This window comes from Gigantopelta aegis, chromosome 5, assembly GCF_016097555.1.
Source record: "Gigantopelta aegis isolate Gae_Host chromosome 5, Gae_host_genome, whole genome shotgun sequence".
Taxonomy (NCBI): domain Eukaryota; kingdom Metazoa; phylum Mollusca; class Gastropoda; order Neomphalida; family Peltospiridae; genus Gigantopelta; species Gigantopelta aegis.
Window position 1 is genome coordinate 5053036 of NC_054703.1, and position 19829 is coordinate 5072864.

At 39.6% G+C, this 19829-nt stretch overlaps 1 protein-coding gene across 1 annotated transcript; it reads right to left on the reverse strand.

Moving 5' to 3' along the window:
• Positions 1-10690: 10690 nt before the first annotated feature.
• Positions 10691-12663, reverse strand: LOC121373368 (zinc finger protein 99-like). The gene has a single exon (XM_041499978.1). The coding sequence runs from the start codon at positions 12532-12534 to the stop codon at positions 11014-11016; it is 1521 nt and encodes a 506-aa protein (XP_041355912.1). The 5' UTR covers positions 12535-12663; the 3' UTR covers positions 10691-11013.
• Positions 12664-19829: the final 7166 nt, after the last annotated feature.

Below are 19829 nucleotides of genomic sequence, written 5' to 3' on the forward strand. Positions count from 1 at the left end.
CCTCTTTTTATTTTCTATTGTTTTGTGTTTTGAGTATAATGTTTTCGCAAATATTGACATCTTACCCCAAACCAGGGTCGCTTATTAGCAGTGGACTTTTTATCACGGTTGTTAGCGCGAGCACGCACCTGACCAAATGTTGAGACTGCCGAATCTAAAAATAGATTTTTCAGCGTGTCGGCTGCTTGGTTAACACGTGCTTGTATATCAACAGATTCATCGTCCAGTACTAAGAGGATTGTTTGAACTAAGTTATTATCGATATTATTGATATATTCCTCTCGTTTACTTGGGATCCACTTATGAATGTTACTGGGCGCGACTTCATCACTTATATTCTTCCTAATATCAACATGCGTGTTTGTGTAAGTATTGCATTTATATGTAAGTGCTAACGCACAATGAATATCTGAGAAAAGTGGGTCAAAATCACAGATATCGAAATCAGTTACATTTTCAAAAACATGGTAGGTACCGATTGCGTAATCGATCAGGCTTGAGTCTTTGCTGGTTACTTTCCCTATGTTTTTATCATTTCCACATCTACCGTTTAGAATATATATATATTATGTACTTTACACAGATGTACAAGTTTTGCCCCATGTCCATTAACCCTTCCCTTGTCCTGGCTTGCCCTATCTCTAGGAATATCGATATTATCCAGCTTTGATATATCATTTAGGAAATTTTCCATATCAATATTATCAATAAAGATATCATCATCAAGAGTAATATAATCAGGATAACATTTGGATCTGGCATTGAAATCACCCAATAACAGCAAAAGTTTTCCTGATTCTACATTTTGAGAGATTTCATTTTCTATAATGTCAAAAGTGTCTTCTTTAAAATATGGTGATCCAGTAGGTGGGATATATACAACACCTACTGTTAAGCAATCACCATCACCTTTCTGAGTTTGGATGTCTGTGATACTAAACCAAGATATATATTGAGAGGATATTTGTTCGGTGACTTTGACAATATTAGATAATTCATTTTTTACACCCAATAACAATGCCGCCGGATGACCTTATACCTTTTCTATTATTGAAATAAGTTGTGTATCCTGGAATAAGTTTTAGCATACTGTCAGAGTCATCAGTTTTACTTTCAGTGAAACATAAAATGTCATATTTTGAAATAAAGGATAAGAAGTCAGGTATAATTAGTTTACTTTTTAACCCACAGACATTCAAACTTAGAATTTTTAACTTGACACAATCAGTGTTAATATCAGGGTATTCTGTCCCATCAGTAACTTGTGTATTTTCAACAGAATGTTCTGTCTTCTTGTTCTGAATACTATCTTGGGGCTGATTTTCTGTGTGAAGTAAATTTCTGCAGTGAGTATTATTATTAGTATGGGGTTGCTTTACAATGAAAGGTAAATTATTTTGGTAAGTGATACTACTAGATTGGTTAGATATGATAGTTGCTCTGCATAACCAAGATTCTGGTGAGTAGCTGTATTTACAAGATTTTGTGAGTTACTCACAGTTGAAATGCTAATTGGATTGTTAACATGGAGGTCAGAAATCACAGTCTGTTCAGAATGGTGTAAGTTGGAGCAGGCATTAATGTCTATTAACTCATTTTGTGAACTATCTTTACCTATATGGTTGTAAGGAGTATCAACATGTACTCTATTTTGTGAATAACTAGGGAAGTAAGCATCAGTATGTACAACATTTGGTAAATTATTTACAAATAGGTCAGTAGCAGAACAGTTAAAAATTAAATCATTATGTGGAATGGTATCTGTCTCTCTATTTTGACAACCAAAAGTAGTATTACTATCTGCAATCATAGTTGCATGACTATTATGGTAGCTATAGGTAATATCAGCATCAGCATGTACACTATTTTGTGAATAATTACCAGGGTAAGTGTCAATATGTACAGAATTGTTTGACTTACTCACAAGGTCACTAGCATCACAGTTAATGGTTAATTTATTATGTGAGATCATATTTGGATCTCTATTACTATATTGTGAGTAATTATAAAGATGAGTATCAACATGTACAAGATTATGTGACATATTCACAAGAAGTTCATTATTAATACTGTTATTATAAATAATTAACTCGTGAGATAACATATCTGTATTTTGACACTTGTCATGGGCAATATCAGTATCAATATTCATTGGATTACCCTCAGGTACATTATTACATCTGTGATAGGTACATGTAGTTGGGTAAGTATCAGTTCTTATAATAGGGTGTGAGTTACTAGCATATATAGCATTAGTGAGATTGTTTTGATAACTAGAATGGATATAGTAGTTATCAGTATGTAAAGGGGTTTGAAATTTGCTCACTGATAATGTATTAGCAGTGTTGTTACTTATTGGCTCATTGTGTGTAGGTATACATGTACCTATATCAGTGTGATGATTGGGGTAAGTATCAATATATATACTCTTCATAAAAAGAAACGCAAAAGGGTACAAATGGGTTATAACTCCGATTTTATGTTTCCTACCGGTTCATGCTTTGTGAATATAAGGTCACTGCATGTCCCAAACACATTCCCACGGTTACATTCGATAAAACGCAGCTACTGTACAATAAAGTTCCAAAATGTGAATATTCGCAAAAACGCAGCCACGTGCAAACCATGTCACCACTGCACGTGCGTTGTCTGCACGTGCAACATGAACACCGACAGTATAAAAGTGCAGGGTGTTCGCTTGCCTGGCCTCTGTATCTGGCCGACAGTTGACAATCCAGGACATGCCACGTCTCAGTGAACCGCAGAGAAACAATGCCATCGGCCGACTAGACGCAGGCGAATCCAGAACGGCCGTTGCCAGGGCATTCCATGTGTCCCCAAGCACCATCTCCAGACTGTGGGACCGTTACCAGCAACATGGATCAACACGTGACCTCCCTAGATCCGGTCGATCACGGGTCACTACCCCCGGGCAGGACCGCTACATCCGGGTACGCCACCTCGGGAACGATTGACTACTGCCACCTCCACAGCCGCAGCAATACCAGGTTTGCGCAGGATATCCGACCAGACCGTACGGAACCGCCTACGTGAGGTAGGAATTCGTGCCAGACGTCCAGTTCGAGGTGTCATCTTAACACCACAACACCGTCGACTCCGACTGCAGTGGTGCCAGATTCATCGACAATGGCCTCAACTGCGATGGAGACAGGTGTGGTTCAGTGACGAGTCCCGATTTCTGCTCCGACGTCATGATGGAAGATGTCGCATGTATAGGCGTCGTGGTGAACGTTATGCGGCAAACCGCGTGCAGGAAGTGGACAGATTCGGCGGGGGTAGTGTCATGGTGTGGGCAGCCATCTCACACACTGGCAGAACTGACCTGGTCCACGTGCAGGGCAACCTGAATGCACAGGGCTACATTGACCAGATCCTCCGGCCACACATCGTTCCAGTTATGGCCAACGCCAACGCAGTGTTCTAACATGACAACGCCAGGCCTCACACAGCACGTCTCACAACGGCTTTCCTACAGAACAACAACATTAATGTCCTTCCTTGGCCATCGATATCACCGGATTTGAACCCAATTGAGCATCTATGGGACGAGTTGGACCGACGCCTCCGACAGCGACAACCACAGCCCCAGACCCTGCCCGAGCTAGCAGCAGCCTTGCAGGCCGAGTGGGCCACCATCTCCCGGGACGTCATCCGTACTCTGGTTGCTTCAATGGGCAGGCGGTGCCAGGCAGTTGTCAACACACGCGGAGGCCACACCCGGTATTGACTCCAGATGACCTTGACCTTGGTGGTGTGTCCCATCACTTACTCACAATGGACTAGAGTGAATTGTGAACAATCCTGCAACATTTGGTAATTATCGGACTCACCATTCAATAATTAAATCAATTCTCCAAATGTTACGACAATGTGGTTTTGCGTTTCTTCTTTTGAAGAGTATACATTAGTAACCAGTTCATTATCTACTGTTATATATTCATTAACATGGTCATGTACTTTGTCAACTCGGTTATATGTATGTACATAGGAATAGTGATCAGCATCACCATGTTCTGGCCAGTCTGCAACAGTTTTATCATGACCAGGGTAAGTAAAGTAAGAGTCTGTGTCTCTGATGTTATGTGAGTTATGTATGGGTAAGTCACTTGTAGGATTAATAATGGGAATATCACTATGTACTGACAAAAGTGTATCAGCATAGTCACACCTAGCTTGAATAACACTAGGTCCATAGTTTTGTAGACCACCCACATTGTGGTAAAGATATTCCTTTATACCTGTATTTGGTATTGGGCAGTTCTGATGATACTAGGTGCTTTCAAAATATGCAGTCCACCTTGCCTGTCCTAGCTTCCAGCTTCTGCATCGTCTGGCATACCTGTGAATCTATTAGAGGTAGGTACAGGTGTGTTTGGGGTGGGTGAGACATATCTGTGTTTTTTCCTAGGTGGGGATGACTTTGGTGGTGATGTCTTCCTTTCAGCAGTTGTAGAGGTGTATATGGGTGTTGGTCCATGGTACCTTTGTTCAGGAAATACTTCTTGTCCATCAATAAAAAGGCGGTCAACTTTCAGGAATGCCTTTCTATTGTTTCTCCTGGCTTCTTTGTATAATGGGTAGAGCTGTTTTCTTCTCTCAGCGATTTCTTGGGGGTACTGATCACTAATTCCGTATGGTTTTCCTGCAAGTTTTTTTGTTGCGCGTTTGATTTTGTCCTTATCACTCAGTTTTACAAAATGTGCCACAATTGTTCTGGGCTTGGTCTGGGACTCACGAAACGGGCCTAGTCTATGTGTCACTTGGACGGGTGCATCGGTAATGTCAGTTTCCTTTTCGAGAAAAGACGCCAGTACAGTTTCAGTGTTCTCACTTTGTCCACCATCGGGTACACCATAAAATAAAAGATTAAATCGCATGGACCGGTGCTGAAGATAGAGAATATCGTCATGTAGTCTGTCATTTTCAATCTGCATGTCGTTCATACCTTTCGACAGGTAGCGTATGTCTTCCTGAGCTATGTTCGTGTTTTTTGAAAGGTTATGAACAGTTTGTTTAAGTGTATTAGTTTCAGAGTTTATTGCATCAAATCCATTACTGATGAATTGGCAGCTGTCTTCTACTTTGCTGATGCGGTCATGGGCAGATTTAATACCAGCACTCAGTTGACTCAGCGTGTTTTCGATGGTACACATTTTCGTTTCAATGATTTAAATTTTCTCAGTTCGTTTATGTATTTCACTTACAGTCATAGTCAATCTAGTGATTTGATCACCGAGTGTTTGTGCCCACATGGGGGGTCCCATTATACCGCTTAGTTGTGTGTTAACATTTGTTTGTGGTAACTGAGTGAATAGTTGCTGTTGTTGTTGTTGTTCGGACAAACATGGCGGACATGACATTGTCGGACCTGGCTGGAATGGTGATTGTTGCATCTGACGGTTTGTTAGGTCTAGCAGTTGAATATTAGGGTTTCCATGTTCTGGGGACTTTGTAAAATCAACAAAGTTTACCTGAGTTGCTGTTTTGGGGTCTTTACTCATCGAGTAGGCCAGATAATGTTTGTTTTACCCGAAAAATCTTGACAACGAAAAACACTTGACCACCATCTTGTCACGTGACCTTCACGACACCAGTGGCGGATCCAGACAATTCATTGGGGAGGGGGGGGGGGGGGCAAAGACAGGTAGCCAAACCCAATCCGATTAAAATTAGCTCTACTGGTCTAGCAGCATTGCGTGGACTCCCATGTCCAGGTGACATTCCATCTATAAATAACAATTTAAATATCGACCAATTACACTTCGCCTTTATTGCGTTATTCGGGAGCATACAAATTCTAAAAATATCGGGCGAGACTATTTATTCAATAGCCGAAAACAGGGGGGAAAGTGCAATAATAAACTCTGTATTGGATACTAGTATAAACAGATTTTATGGCTATACCATGACGTTTTGTTTTGGGGTTGTTGTTTTGGGGTTGTTGTTTTTTTGTGTGTTTTTGTGTGTGTGTTGTTGTTGTTTTTTTGGGGGGGGGGTTCGTCTTGAAACGAATTTTATATCAAAGTTTATACTGAAATTAGTTTCCAGCATACTTCGTAACTCACCCGAATCATTTCGGATACCCTTTGCATAATCCCGAATTTCAAATTCTTTTCAAATCACTGGAGACTTCCAAGCTAACTCTCGATGAAGCTGGACGCTGGCCGAGAAGGAGTGTACCGACAAGCGGTCCTAGTTAGAGAGATGGATAGCCACACCATCCACAGGATCGTCAAGGCCCTTTTCGGCAACGACTACCGGAGTGTCATAACCATCCTCGCCGACCAAAGATGGAAGCACTTCATCCCCGCATTTGCCGGTTCTCCGCTCATCAGTTCGCCGTAGGCCAACCTCCACACCCTAACGGCCTTAACGAGGCCACTCACGTGGACATATAGATCGGACTTTAAACATTTAGACCTTCGTTCAAAATTTTATGTCGAAATTACTCTCTTTTTTTTTAAATATTATTAAATAGTCCGATCCTCTCTTCGTTGTCTTATTTATTTTTGGACTGTCCTAAAATGCTCCAAATTATATAAATATTCGGCCGAGCAGTCAATTCTTTTTTTTTTTATTATTCTATTAACTTTCTATCTGCCCATTTTCAACACTACCCCCCCCCCCCCCCCCCCACACACACACACACATCCCGAGTCAGGCCACCGATCTTATCGGAGGTCGGACTCGGGATGGGCGTGTTCGAAACCCTAGTGGTATATGTCGCAAGATTTAGGTGAATCTGATTATAATTAGCTCTACTGGTCTACCAGTAGATCTAACAGCATTACATGGACTCCCATGTCCAGGTGACATTTTATCTATAAATAACAATATAAATATCGACCAATTACACTTCGCCTTTTATAGCGTTATTCGGGAGCATAACATTTCTAAAAATATCGGGCGAAACTATTTTTGCACTAGACGAACATATTGGTCTATTTCAACATTAAAAAAACAGGGGCGAAGTGCAGTAATAAACTTTGGATTGTATAATAGTATAAACAGATTTTATGGCTATACCATCATGGGGTTGTTGTGGGGGGTTTTTCGTCTTGAAACGAATTTTATATGCTATTTTATACTGACATTAGTTGCCAGCATACTTCGCAATTTACCCGAATCATTTCATGTACCCTCGGCATAATCCCGAATGTTTTCAAATTCTTTTCAAATCACTGGCATAATTTTGCAAGCAAGGTTTCGATTGGTCGAATGAAAGGTCAACTGGACATGGGGTGCTGTTAGATCCACAGGTAATAGTAATTAACCAGTGGAGCTAATTTTAATTAGATTGGATTTAGTTTAGCCCAACATTTTCCCAGACAATCTATTATGGATTTATATAATTGATCATCACATCGGTAGAGCCAAACGGATCACAGTTTGATTATAATCGATGATTGGAACATCACTAATCGCAATGCGAGCCAAGTATCTACCAGCGTATGACTCCAGGGGCGGGATTTATATAATTGATCATTGGAACATCACTAATCGCAATGCGAGCCCAGTACCTACCAGCGATTGACTCCAGGGGCGGGATTTATATAATTGATCATTGGAACATCACTAATCGCAATGCGAGCCCAGTACCTACCAGCGTATGACTCCAGGGGCGGGATTTATATAACTGATCATTGGAACATCACTAATCGCAATGCGAGCCCAGTACCTACCAGCGTATGACTCCAGGGGCGGGATTTATATAATCGATGATTGGAACATTTACTAATCACTCGCAATGCGAGCCCAGTACCTACCAGCGTATGACTCCAGGGGCGGGATTTATATAATCATTGATGCATTGCGTATGACATTACTGAATCGCAATGCGAGCCCAGTACCTACCAGCGTATGACTCCAGGGGCGGGATTTATATAACTGATCATTGGAACATCACTAATCGCAATGCGAGCCCAGTACCTACCAGCGTATGACTCCAGGGGCGGGATTTATATAACTGATCATTGGAACATCACTAATCGCAATGCGAGCCCAGTACCTACCAGCGTATGACTCCAGGGGCGGGATTTATATAACTGCAGTACCTACCAGCGTATGACTCCAGGGGCGGGATTGCGATAACCAGTACCTACCAGAACATGACTAGGGGCGGGATTGCGAGCCCAGTACCTACCAGCGTATGACTCCAGGGGCGGGATTGCGAGCCCAGTACCTACCAGCGTATGACTCCAGGGGCGGGATTTAGCTCAGTCGGAAAATGACTCCAGGGGCGGGACTCGAGCTCCTAGGTGTATGCTCCAGGGGCGGGATCGTATGATCGAATCACCACGGTGGATGGATCCATTCAACTGATTGAGTGTTTTGCTCATTCCAACCAATGCACCATAACTGACCAAAGGCCGTGTATGTGCTTTCCTGTCTGTGGAGGAGTGTATATAAAAGATCCCTTGCTACTGATAGAACAAATGTAGCGGGTTTCCTCTGGTGACTACGAGTCAAAATTACCAAATGTCCGACATTCAAAAGCCGATGGTTAATAAATGAATGCGCTTTAGTGGTGTCCAGAGGCGGATCTAGGGGGGGGGGGGGGGGGGGGGCGGCAGGGGCCCGGGTCCCCCGTACATTTTGCGACAGTTATAATTTTCTTATATATTAATTTTCTTTTTTTACGATCCCCTCCAAATTCCCCCAAAGTTCCATTGGCATTCCGCCTCATGTCATTGCCCCCCCCCCCCCTGGATTTTCTGGATCCGCCACTGGTGTCGTTAAACAAAACAAACTTTTTTTTAATTACACCACAACAGATATTTTCTGTCATCCACAATGTGAAATATGTCTCTTGGAGAGGTCATGACATCGATCAGCTGATCAACGGTGTCACGTGGTATGACACCGCGTAAACCGCCAAGTACAATGTCATAATGTCATAGTTTTATAATCAGTAATAAATTAGTTATTTCTTTTAATTAATGTCAGCCGCGTAATTTAACAATATAGAAATTTTGATACGTTTATTGTATTGTGTAAACTTCATTAAGAGATTAGCAGAGTTTAATTAATAAATAACTAAAACACGCGACCACCACCTGACGTCATGTATTAAATTAATGTATGCATATCTATAGACACCCCAGCACAAACATATAGACACATACGATCCGACCAAACTCGCGGCTGCCATCTTGGTTTTCAAAATTGAAAAACAAACTTGTCAATATTTTGGTTCCCAGAACACAAACCTATTTAAGTTGCAAATGTCTTTGTACTTACTAATTTGTTCTGCCAGCCAAAAATAAATAAATAATAATAATAATAATAATAAATAATAATAAATAATAATAAATAAATAAATAATGATTAGGTTGTTGGAGTGTTCTTCGTGTTGATTCGTCTGTCCAGTCATCCGTCAGACTTTACCGTCTGCTTAGCCCTATAAGTAGTAGATGTGTCTATTACAAAAACAGTACACGTTTATGAAACGTCTGTTGATCAAAGAAAACATTTATGGTTTATTAATTGTGTTATCTTTATGGTTTTTCATCTTTTTTCCCCTGAGAGAGAGAGAGAGAGAGAGAGAGAGAGAGAGAGATATGATTGCCAGGATGTATGTGTAACAACAAACACGGGTGGTTGTCAAATGTTTGTTTATTCAGTGTTCAACATTAAACAGTCCTATTAAATTAAAACTGACAAATAGTATATAAATCCCACGCATTATAAATATACATAACGTTAGAGTTGGTAATCTAATAAAAAATAAAGTACTTTTATGACGTTATATATCAAATATATACAATTCCATTTCAACCAACCTTACTTCATACATAATATAACACATCGAATATAACATTCATATAGTCCATTATAGTGGTCATTTGTACATTTTGTAATATGTGTACTACATACCAGGTATTTGGACCTGGGTTTTCAACCAATCGAAACAGTCCGCTCCTGATGTGCACATAACCACCTGCATATAAAAGTACACATCGTAAGTACACATATCTAAATCGGTACCAAAGTATACTACAATGAAACACAAATACATTGTGACATTGCTAAAACCATATTAAATAAAACAGTGTAAATATTGCGCAAATAGAAACATTTTCTAACACGAACAAACCCCATTATAGTTATTAAAATACAAACAGGTAAGTAACATCGTTACTAAGCATATATTATGTTACGTTATTCTAACTATGTTTTATTTGGTCGCAGGCCCGTAGGGGCCGGGGGGCTGGGGTGTGTGTGTGGGGGGGGGGGGGGGGGGGGGGTAGGGGGCTCAGCCCCTCCACTTTTTTCGCCAGTTTTTATTTCGGGGCTTTGGGGCTTCGCACAACACATTTTATACACAATACAAATCCCAGTAGCAAGTGACAATATTTCCCCAGCGTACACGTCTATTTGTTCACTTTTATGCGACGGATAAAACGTGCTGTGAAAATACGCTGTAGTACTATAAGCGCGTGCAGTTAGTGTACGCCATGCCGCGCGCTCTATATCGAACAATGTAGCCAATAGTGCAATATGCAATGCAATGCAGTACTTTTCCAAGTTTATAGTAGAGTTTAATGTCCAATGTATTAAAATATTAAAGACACAACTATATACATAAATGCACCCCACCCCACCCCAAAAAAACCCCACCCAACAAAAAAAACAAGATAAACACCCCCCCTCACCACCCCCACCCCCCCAAAAAAAAAACACCCAACAAAACAAAAAACAAAAACACCCCCTCCCCCCAAAAAAAACAACAACCCCACAACAACTACCACATGTGTTGTTATAAAATAGTACATTAGGTTACGGCTGTTATCAGACAAGCATCCTTCTAATGGTTCCCATATTTTACTTTCAAGTATACAACACAAATATAGATTATTGTTATTATGTGTATTTAATTCCTTGGATGTGAAAATATCGGATTAGCAAAGTTCTTAAATCCAAGTATTTGTGTTCTGGGAGCCAAGATATTGGCCAATTGTTTTTTTTCAATGGCGGCCATTTTGAAAATACCTAACATTTAGCATTTGTATCACTAGTGTGAGCCAACATATGTTGTTTCAGTGTTGATTTATTTGAGAAACCTTTCTCGCACGCCTCACATTTGAAAGGTTTCACACCAGTGTGAACTGACATGTGTTGTTTCAACTGATGACCGAGTGAGAAACATTTTGCACAAACTTCACACTTAAACCGTTTAATGCCAGTGTGAATCAACATATGATGTCGCAAGCTGGAATTCTCTGAGAAACATTTTGCACACACCTCACATTTAAAAGGTTTATCGCCAGTGTGAACCATCATATGTCGATTCAACACGTGCTTTTCAGAGAACATTTTCCCACACACCTCGCACTTAAAAGGTTTATACTCAGTGTGAACAAACATATGCCTCGTCAGTCCGGAACTGTAAGCGAAACATTTTGCACACACCTCACATTTAAAATTCTTAACACCAGTGTGAATCAGCATATGTTTTTTCAAGTTTGAACTATCTGAGAAACATTTTGCAGACACCTCACATTCAACAGTATTGGGCGTTTTAAAACCAGTGTGCATCAGCATCTTATGTTTTATCAAGTTCGCATTCAGTGAGAAACATTTTGCACATACCTCACATTTGAAATTCTTAACACCAGTGTGAACCAACATATGTCGTTTCAACATGAATTGCTTAGAGAAACATTTTGCACACACCTCGCATTTAAAAGGCTTAACACCGGTGTGAATGAGCTTATGTCTTTTAAGGCTGGATGTATGAGTAAAACAGCTTTCGCAGATGTCACATCTGTAAGGTTTGGCACCAGTGTGGACGACCATGTGCTGTTTCAAGGAACCACTGTGAAGAAAGCCTTGTCTGCACACCTCACAATAGTATCGCCTTTTACCGGTGTGTATCCACATGTGTTGTTTAATCTTACACTTAGACGAGTAATACTTCAAGCACATTCCACATCTGAAAGGTTTCGCATCAGAATTCTTCTCTGTGTCTATTCTCAGATCACATTGCGATGAATCTCTACATTCGACACATCCATCTTTGTCTGTGTGTATTCCCAGATCACATTGCGATGAATTTCTACATCCGACACATCCATCTTTGTCTGTGTGTATTCTCAGATCAAATTTTGATAGATCCTTACATTCGACACATCCACATTTCTCTGTATGTATTCCCAGTTCAAATTTTGATAGAGCCTTACGTTCCACACATCCACATTTCTCTGTGTGTATTCCCAGATCACATTTTGATGAATCTCTACGTCCGACACATCCATCTTTCTCTGTGTGTATTCCCAGATCACATTTTGATGAATCTCTACGTCCGACACATCCATCTTTCTCCGTGTGTATTCCCAGATCACATTTTGATGAATCCCTACGTCCGACACATCCATTTTTCTCTGTGTGTATTCCCAGATCACAGTGTGATGAATCCTTACGTTTGACACATCCATCTTTCTCTGTGTGTATTTCTAGACCATATTTTGACGAGTCCTTACATTTGACACATGTATCTGCAGGGGCCGACATAATGCTATTCTGGAAGATAATACTTAGTCAAAGTTTTCACCTGGATAATTTATATCAGAACTTCGCTTAGGTTCCAAGTTTCAAAACCCACCTGAAATAAAAATTCTCTGATATATCTCCAAAGTTTCAAAACCAGCCTGGAATGAATTTCTAAACTTGTCGATTGAAGAGAAGAAACCCTGAAACAGAACAAGTAAGCTACATTAATAAATCACAGTCACAAATGGAATATTTCGATATGTTGTGACATTGTTGTAATGAGTAGGTACAAATTAATTTATCACAAACATACTTTTAGCATAGGAATATGAAAAGTGTAATGTGTTAGACCGTCGTGTAAAGAGAGTCTCGTTTATCACGTTTAACAAACAATATTGCTTGATGCGCGGTCGGTCTGGGATCGATCCCCGTTAGTGGACCCATTGGGCTATTTCTCGTGCCAGCCAGTGCACAACGACTGGTATATCAAAGGCCATGATACGTACTACCCTGTCTGTGGGATGATGCATATAAAAGATCCCTTGCTGCTAATCGAAAAGAGTAGCCCATGAAATGGCGACAGTAGGTTTCCTCTCTTAATATATGCGTGGTCCTTAACCATGTCTGATGCCATATAACCGTAGATAAAATGTGTTGAGTGCGTCGTTAAATAAAACATTTCCTTCCAGTTAGCGTACTTGACATGTGTACTTGACCTCATTTTCAACAGTTAAAGGGACAGACCCTAGTTTCAACCCGTGAAAAGTAACACTAAGTTTAGTTAATCTACAAACCTGTAACACATTGGATAAAGTTACAATTGAGTAAAACATGAGTCTGCGACTTTGAAATGGTGAAATACCCTCTAAAAAAGACTAAAATCGACTCCATGGCTGTTACTTCTCAGACGCACGTGCGTTTTTAAAAACATGGCAAATGCATTATCTGGGCTGTCTGTCTAGGACAGTGGGTTTAAATGTTAGTTGGTTAATGGCTTGTGAGAGAGAAGAAGGTGTAGTGGCCTTACACCTACCCATTGAGCCGTTAGAACTCGCTCTGGGTTGGAGCCGGTACCTAACTGCGAACCCTGTACCTATCAGCCCTTTGTCCGATGGCTTAACCACTGCGCCACCGAGGCCGGTATGTGGGCATTGCCAAGTTGGCAAAGTGCTGTGACAATATAACAAATGAACCATGATAGAAGAGGATGATGAACAAGACTGAGTCTGAGAAGCAATAAGATAGAATATTATGTGTCATGACGTCAGTGTTTATTCCCAGAGTTGTGCCTTGATTACTTCATTGATGACGTCATGACGCCAGTGCAAATGCAATGTTCATTCCAGGATATACTGTTATTTGAAAAACATAAATGAAAATAGCATTAATTATAACATCAGGTTTAAAAACACTTGCAATTTGATGGTTTTTTGCTGGCAGCCATCTTGTTTTTTTATGTAATTTTTTTAAAGACTTTCCCATGTGTCAAAATTGTCCAACTTTTGATATGTTGTTCTCCACATCGAATAATACAATAAACGATCATAAAACATTTTGTTGCAATGTTTTTTTTAGGTTAGGTGGTATATTGACCCGCCTAGGATCGTTCCCAAACCGACCGTGCATCGAGTGAGTGTTTTGCCACTGGGCTACACAATCAGCAAATTTAGAGAATCTGGCTGATCGTAGTTATTCATACATGTAGGTGTCCTAGGCAAAATGTAACAAAAAGGGTCAGCTACGTTCGTATTCGAACACCCTCCCCCGATCCGGACCACGCTACGCCCCTGACTGTGACATGTATCTTGATAATACACATATCTCCCCTATCTCGGTGTGGACTCACTTATAGTCCGTCCCATCCTCCTACGAAATGATTTTTGTTCATAACTTTAGTTTTGTTTGACGTAAGAAAAGTAAGAGTTTTTGGAAATAACACAAATTGACAAAATAATCTGCTGATAAATAAATAACATGTAGTAAATTTTATAGTATGAAAAGAGGTGCTCCATGTGGGACGGCCTATAGATGATGTACATTTAATTCAAAAAGTACATACTGTGCAGTTTGTCTCTAAAATAATGCTTTAAAATTACCAATCAAATACACTGATATTAATAAATTATGTTTGGACAGTTTAACCCGGTTAGTTAAAGTTTGTTTTTGTTTAACGACGCCACTAGAGCACATATATTTATTAATCATGGGCTACTGGATGTCAAACATTTGGTCATTTTTACCTATATATATATATTCAATGATTGGAAATCTGCTACGTTTCTATTAGTAGCAAGGGATCTTTTATATGCACCATACCACAGACAGGGTAGCACATACCACCGCCTTTGATATACCAGTCATGGTATCCATTAGTAGCAAGGTATCTTTTATATGCACCATTACCACAGACAGGGTAGCACACACTATGGCCTTTGATACACCAGTCATGGTGTATTGGCTGGAATGAGAAATAGTCCCGTGGGCCCACCGACGGAGATCGATCCCAGACTGACCACGCATCAGGCGATAGCTTTTTCACCGAGCTACGTCCAGCCCCTTTAACCCGGATTAAAGCGAGCTGACCAAGCATTGAGGCAAGTTGTAACTGCTACAATCCGATCTGTCCCCGACTGATTTTCCCTTACCGAATGTTCCCTAAAACACTGTTTGTGTTGTGTGTGTGTGTGTGTGGGGGGGGGGGGGGGGGGGGGGGGGGGAAGGGGGTTGGGAGTGGGGTTGCTTAAGGATGAATTGGTAAGAAACGAGTCAGTTTTGTAGCCAAACTGATTTTGTTACCTACCAGACTCCCTTCTAGATGAAAACAATAAACTATGACAAACTGACGGAATGGATTGCTTGTTACTAGTAGTAACGATCAGTCCGAATTACTGTTCTACTCCGACATTTCCGGGTACCACTCTAATATTATTAGAAAATTAAGAAATTGTTTTTCGATCAAAAATAAGCAAAATGCATAAGCTACGATGTCATTTGCTTCAAGCTAACTATACATGTGAGCATTTATTTCAGTTTATAAACACAAAAATAAAGTAAGCGAACCTACCGAAGAACAATGTGGTCACCACAAAGAAAATGGAGACGGAAAACCTATTCGAGCTGTTATTCGGACTATTCGGTGCGACGAAATCCGGACAGCGGTTAATTATCAACACATCAACTCTTGTTATTTTGCTCTTATGATACACTAATTGTGTTAAAACAATAATTCCCTGTGTACAATTATTTTTAAAATGATGATAATAAAATTACATAAGAGTACTAGACAGGATGGGGCACTGCTAAAGCAAATCTTCAAAATCCGGAAAAAACCAGTAGAGATATTTGGGTAAAATGCGCTAACTAACCTGAAGCCTTTTTACCATGTATTTTCTTCATTCTACTCGCAAAATAGTTGTAAAACTGTAGTGATTCGTGTGCAAACCATGTATTTATACAGCTGTTTGGCAGTAACGCTAATTTGAAAAACAACCCTCGAAAATAGGTTTATTTTATCAAGAGCCAAAACGTCATTGCGTTACGTTAAAAGCTAATATTATTGTTAACAGTTTCATAAGACAACCACGAGTATAGGCTGTATAGTATTATACTATACAGTCTATACTCGTACCAAGTTACCAACCGATGCTACCACCAACGTGGGCTACAGACAATACCGTCTAGACGCTTTGTTTTGTGTCTTCTGTATTGACAAGAAAACAATAAACGAAACGTCGAGTTCACATTATTAATGTGACCAGAAACCACGTACACGTTACACGTGTGGGGTATGGGATTCAGTTCACGAATCTATTCGCACGCCGAGTGCACGCAGCTAACGTCAGCAGATTTATGTAATTTCAACTGTCACACTTATTAACCAGTCCAGTTATCATTCGCCAGTAACAAGTGAAAAACTGGAAGACAAGACCGATGAATCCAGGTGTGGTAATGTGTGTTGACATGGGCTTCACTTGGCGGGGGGGATTTCGGGACCCCCCACCCCCCATTTATCCTAACTAGGTCTGGGTGTATGGCCTGTAGTTAAATATTAAAATCACTCTCCACCTCCCATAATTTAACGTCGTTGAAATAGTTTATGACGAGTCTGAACAAAGTGAAACTGTAGTGTTGAAATAAAGTTTCATAAGCGCATGTGGTCGCCATTTTCAGAGTTGTTATACAGACCGACATTATACGTTAACCCGTGAAAATTATTAAAGAAAAAATGGTTAAATGTTAATGTTTAGTAGTTTACAATGTATTTAAGAATTGTCTGTTATTTCCTTTACGTTCATCGGGGTATGAAGAAGACAAATCGTCTGCCAACTGTGTGAATCGGTGTAGCCGTTCTCACATACGTTTGCGGATGATTTGATGCATTGAGACTACAGAAACATCAGAATAATTATAAAAAACCTTACAACATATATGACAATTTGTCAAATAATAAAACACGGAGGCTCACACGAAGTCACCTTACATAATTTGCAAATCTTATCATCAACATAAACTAACATTAAAATAGTTGAAGCGTGTGCTTGCATTTGCAAATCTTATCACCAGCATAAAATAGCATTAAAATAGTTGAAGCGTGTGCTTACATTTGCAAATCATATAGTCAGCATAAAATATATTTAAGTTTGCACTGTATCGAAAACCTTTTGTAGAATCATCACATTTCCAAATGTTAAAAGAAGCATAAAATAACATTAAACTGTACAGTAAGTAAATAGTTCTGTAGACATCACATTTTGATACATTTATATTTATTTTTCATACCATAGTATATAACAACACAGGCACACTGCTACAGGGCCATGCCCAGTTCCTCTGACTACGGATTATTTAGCATCACAGAATATTACATACGAACATTTAACACAAAGTGCTGCACAGTTCGAGCAATAAAAGAGGTTTATATAAATCCAAATCTAATCGCATATGTATATATACCACCACACACTCATGAAAGTTAGAAAAACTGTACTAATAATAAGCGCTGATATCTCGTATGAAGTTTCCAACAAAAAGGTAGCTTGTGATAAAATATGAAATAGATCTACACATGAGTGTTGATCCCTTGACTCACCGCACCAATATTGAGCTAAATACATCTACTATTGAGATACATACCACTGTCATTAATATGAAGATATCTAGAGTCGATTGTTGATCCCATGACCCATCACACCACTACTTAGATGCATACTGCTGTCATTAATATGAAGAGATCTACAGTCGAGTGTTGAACCCCTGACCCATCACACTACTACTGAGATACATACCACTGTCATTAATATGAAGATATCTACAGTCGAGTACTGATCCCATGACCCATCACACTACTACTGAGATACATACCACTGTCATTAATATGAAGATATTGGCCAATTGTTGTTTTTTTGTCAATGGTGGCCATTTTGAAAATACCTAACATTTAGCATTTGTGAGCCAACATATGTTGTTTCAGTGTTGATTTATTTGAGAAACCTTTCTCGCACGCCTCACATTTGAAAGGTTTCACACCAGTGTGAACTGACATGTGTTTTCTCAACTGATGACCGACTGAGAAACATTTTGCACAAACTTCACACTTAAACCGTTTATTGCCAGTGTGAATCAACATATTATATCGCAAGCTGGAATTCTCTGAGAAACATTTTGCACATACTTCACATTTAAAAGGTTTATCGCCAGTGTGAACCAACATATGTCGATTCAACACATACTTTTCAGAGAACATTTACACACACACCTCGCACTTAAAAGGTTTAAACTCAGTGTGAACAAACATATGAATCTTCAGTCCAGAACTGTAAGCGAAACATTTTGCACATACCTTACATTTGAAATTCTTAACACCAGTGTGAATCAGTATATGTTTTTTCAAGTTTGAACTATCTGAGAAACATTTTGCACACACAACACATTCAACATTATTGGGCGTTTCAACACCAGTGTGCATCAGCATATTATGTTTTATCAAGTTCGCATTCAGTGAGAAACATTTTGCACACACCTCACATTTGAAATTCTTAACACCAGTGTGAACCAGCATATGTCGTCTCAACATGAATTGCTTAGAGAAACATTTTGCACACACCTCGCAGTTAAAAGGCTTAACACCGGTGTGAATGAGCTTATGTCTTTTAAAGCTGGACGTCTGAGTAAAACAGCTTTCGCAGATGTCACATCTGTAAGGTTTGGCATCAGTGTGGACGACCATGTGCTGTTTCAAAGAACCACTGTGAAGAAAGCCTTGTCTGCACACCTCACAATAATATCACCTTTTACCGGTGTGTATCCACATATGCTGTTTAATCTTACACTTGGACGAGTAATACTTCAAGCACATTCCACATCTGAAAGGTTTTGCATCAGAATTCTTCTCTGTGTCTATTCTCAGATTACATTGCGATGAATCTCTATGTTCGACACATCCATATTTGTCTGTGTGTATTCCCAGATCAAATTCCGATGAATCTCTATGTCTGACACATCCATCTTTCTCTGTGTGTATTCTCAGATCACATTTTGATACATCTTTACGTCCGACACATCCATATTTGTCTGTGTGTATTCCCAGATCACATTGCGATGAATCTCTACGTCCGACACATCCATCTTTCTCTGTGTGTATTTCTAGACCATATTTTGACGAGACCTTACATTTGACACATGTATCTGCAGAGGACGACATAATGCTATTCTGGAAGATAATATTTAGTCAACGTTTTCACCTGGATAATAAAAATAACATTAAACTGTACTGTAAGTAAATAATTCTGTAGACATCACATTTCAATACATTTATATTTATTTTTCATACCATAGTATATATCAACACAGGCACACTGGTATAGGGCCATGCCCAGTCCCTCTGACTACTGATTATTTAGCATCACAGAATATTACATACGAACATTTAACACAAAGTGCTGCACAGTTCGAGCAATAAAAAAGGTTTATGTAAATCCAAATCTGATCGCATACGTATATATACCATCACACACTCATGAAAGTTAGAAACACTGTACTAATCATAAGCGCTGATATTTCGTATGAAGTTTCCAACAAAAAGGTAGCTTGTGATAAAACTTGAAATAGATCTACACATGAGTGTTCATCCCTTGACTCACCGCACCAATATTGAGCTAAATACATCTACTATTGAGATACATACCACTGTAATTAATATGAAGCGATCTACAGTCGAGTGTTGATCCCATGACCCATCACACTACTACTGAGATACATACCACTGTAATTAATATGAAGACATCTACAGTCCAGTGTTGATCCCATGACCCATCATA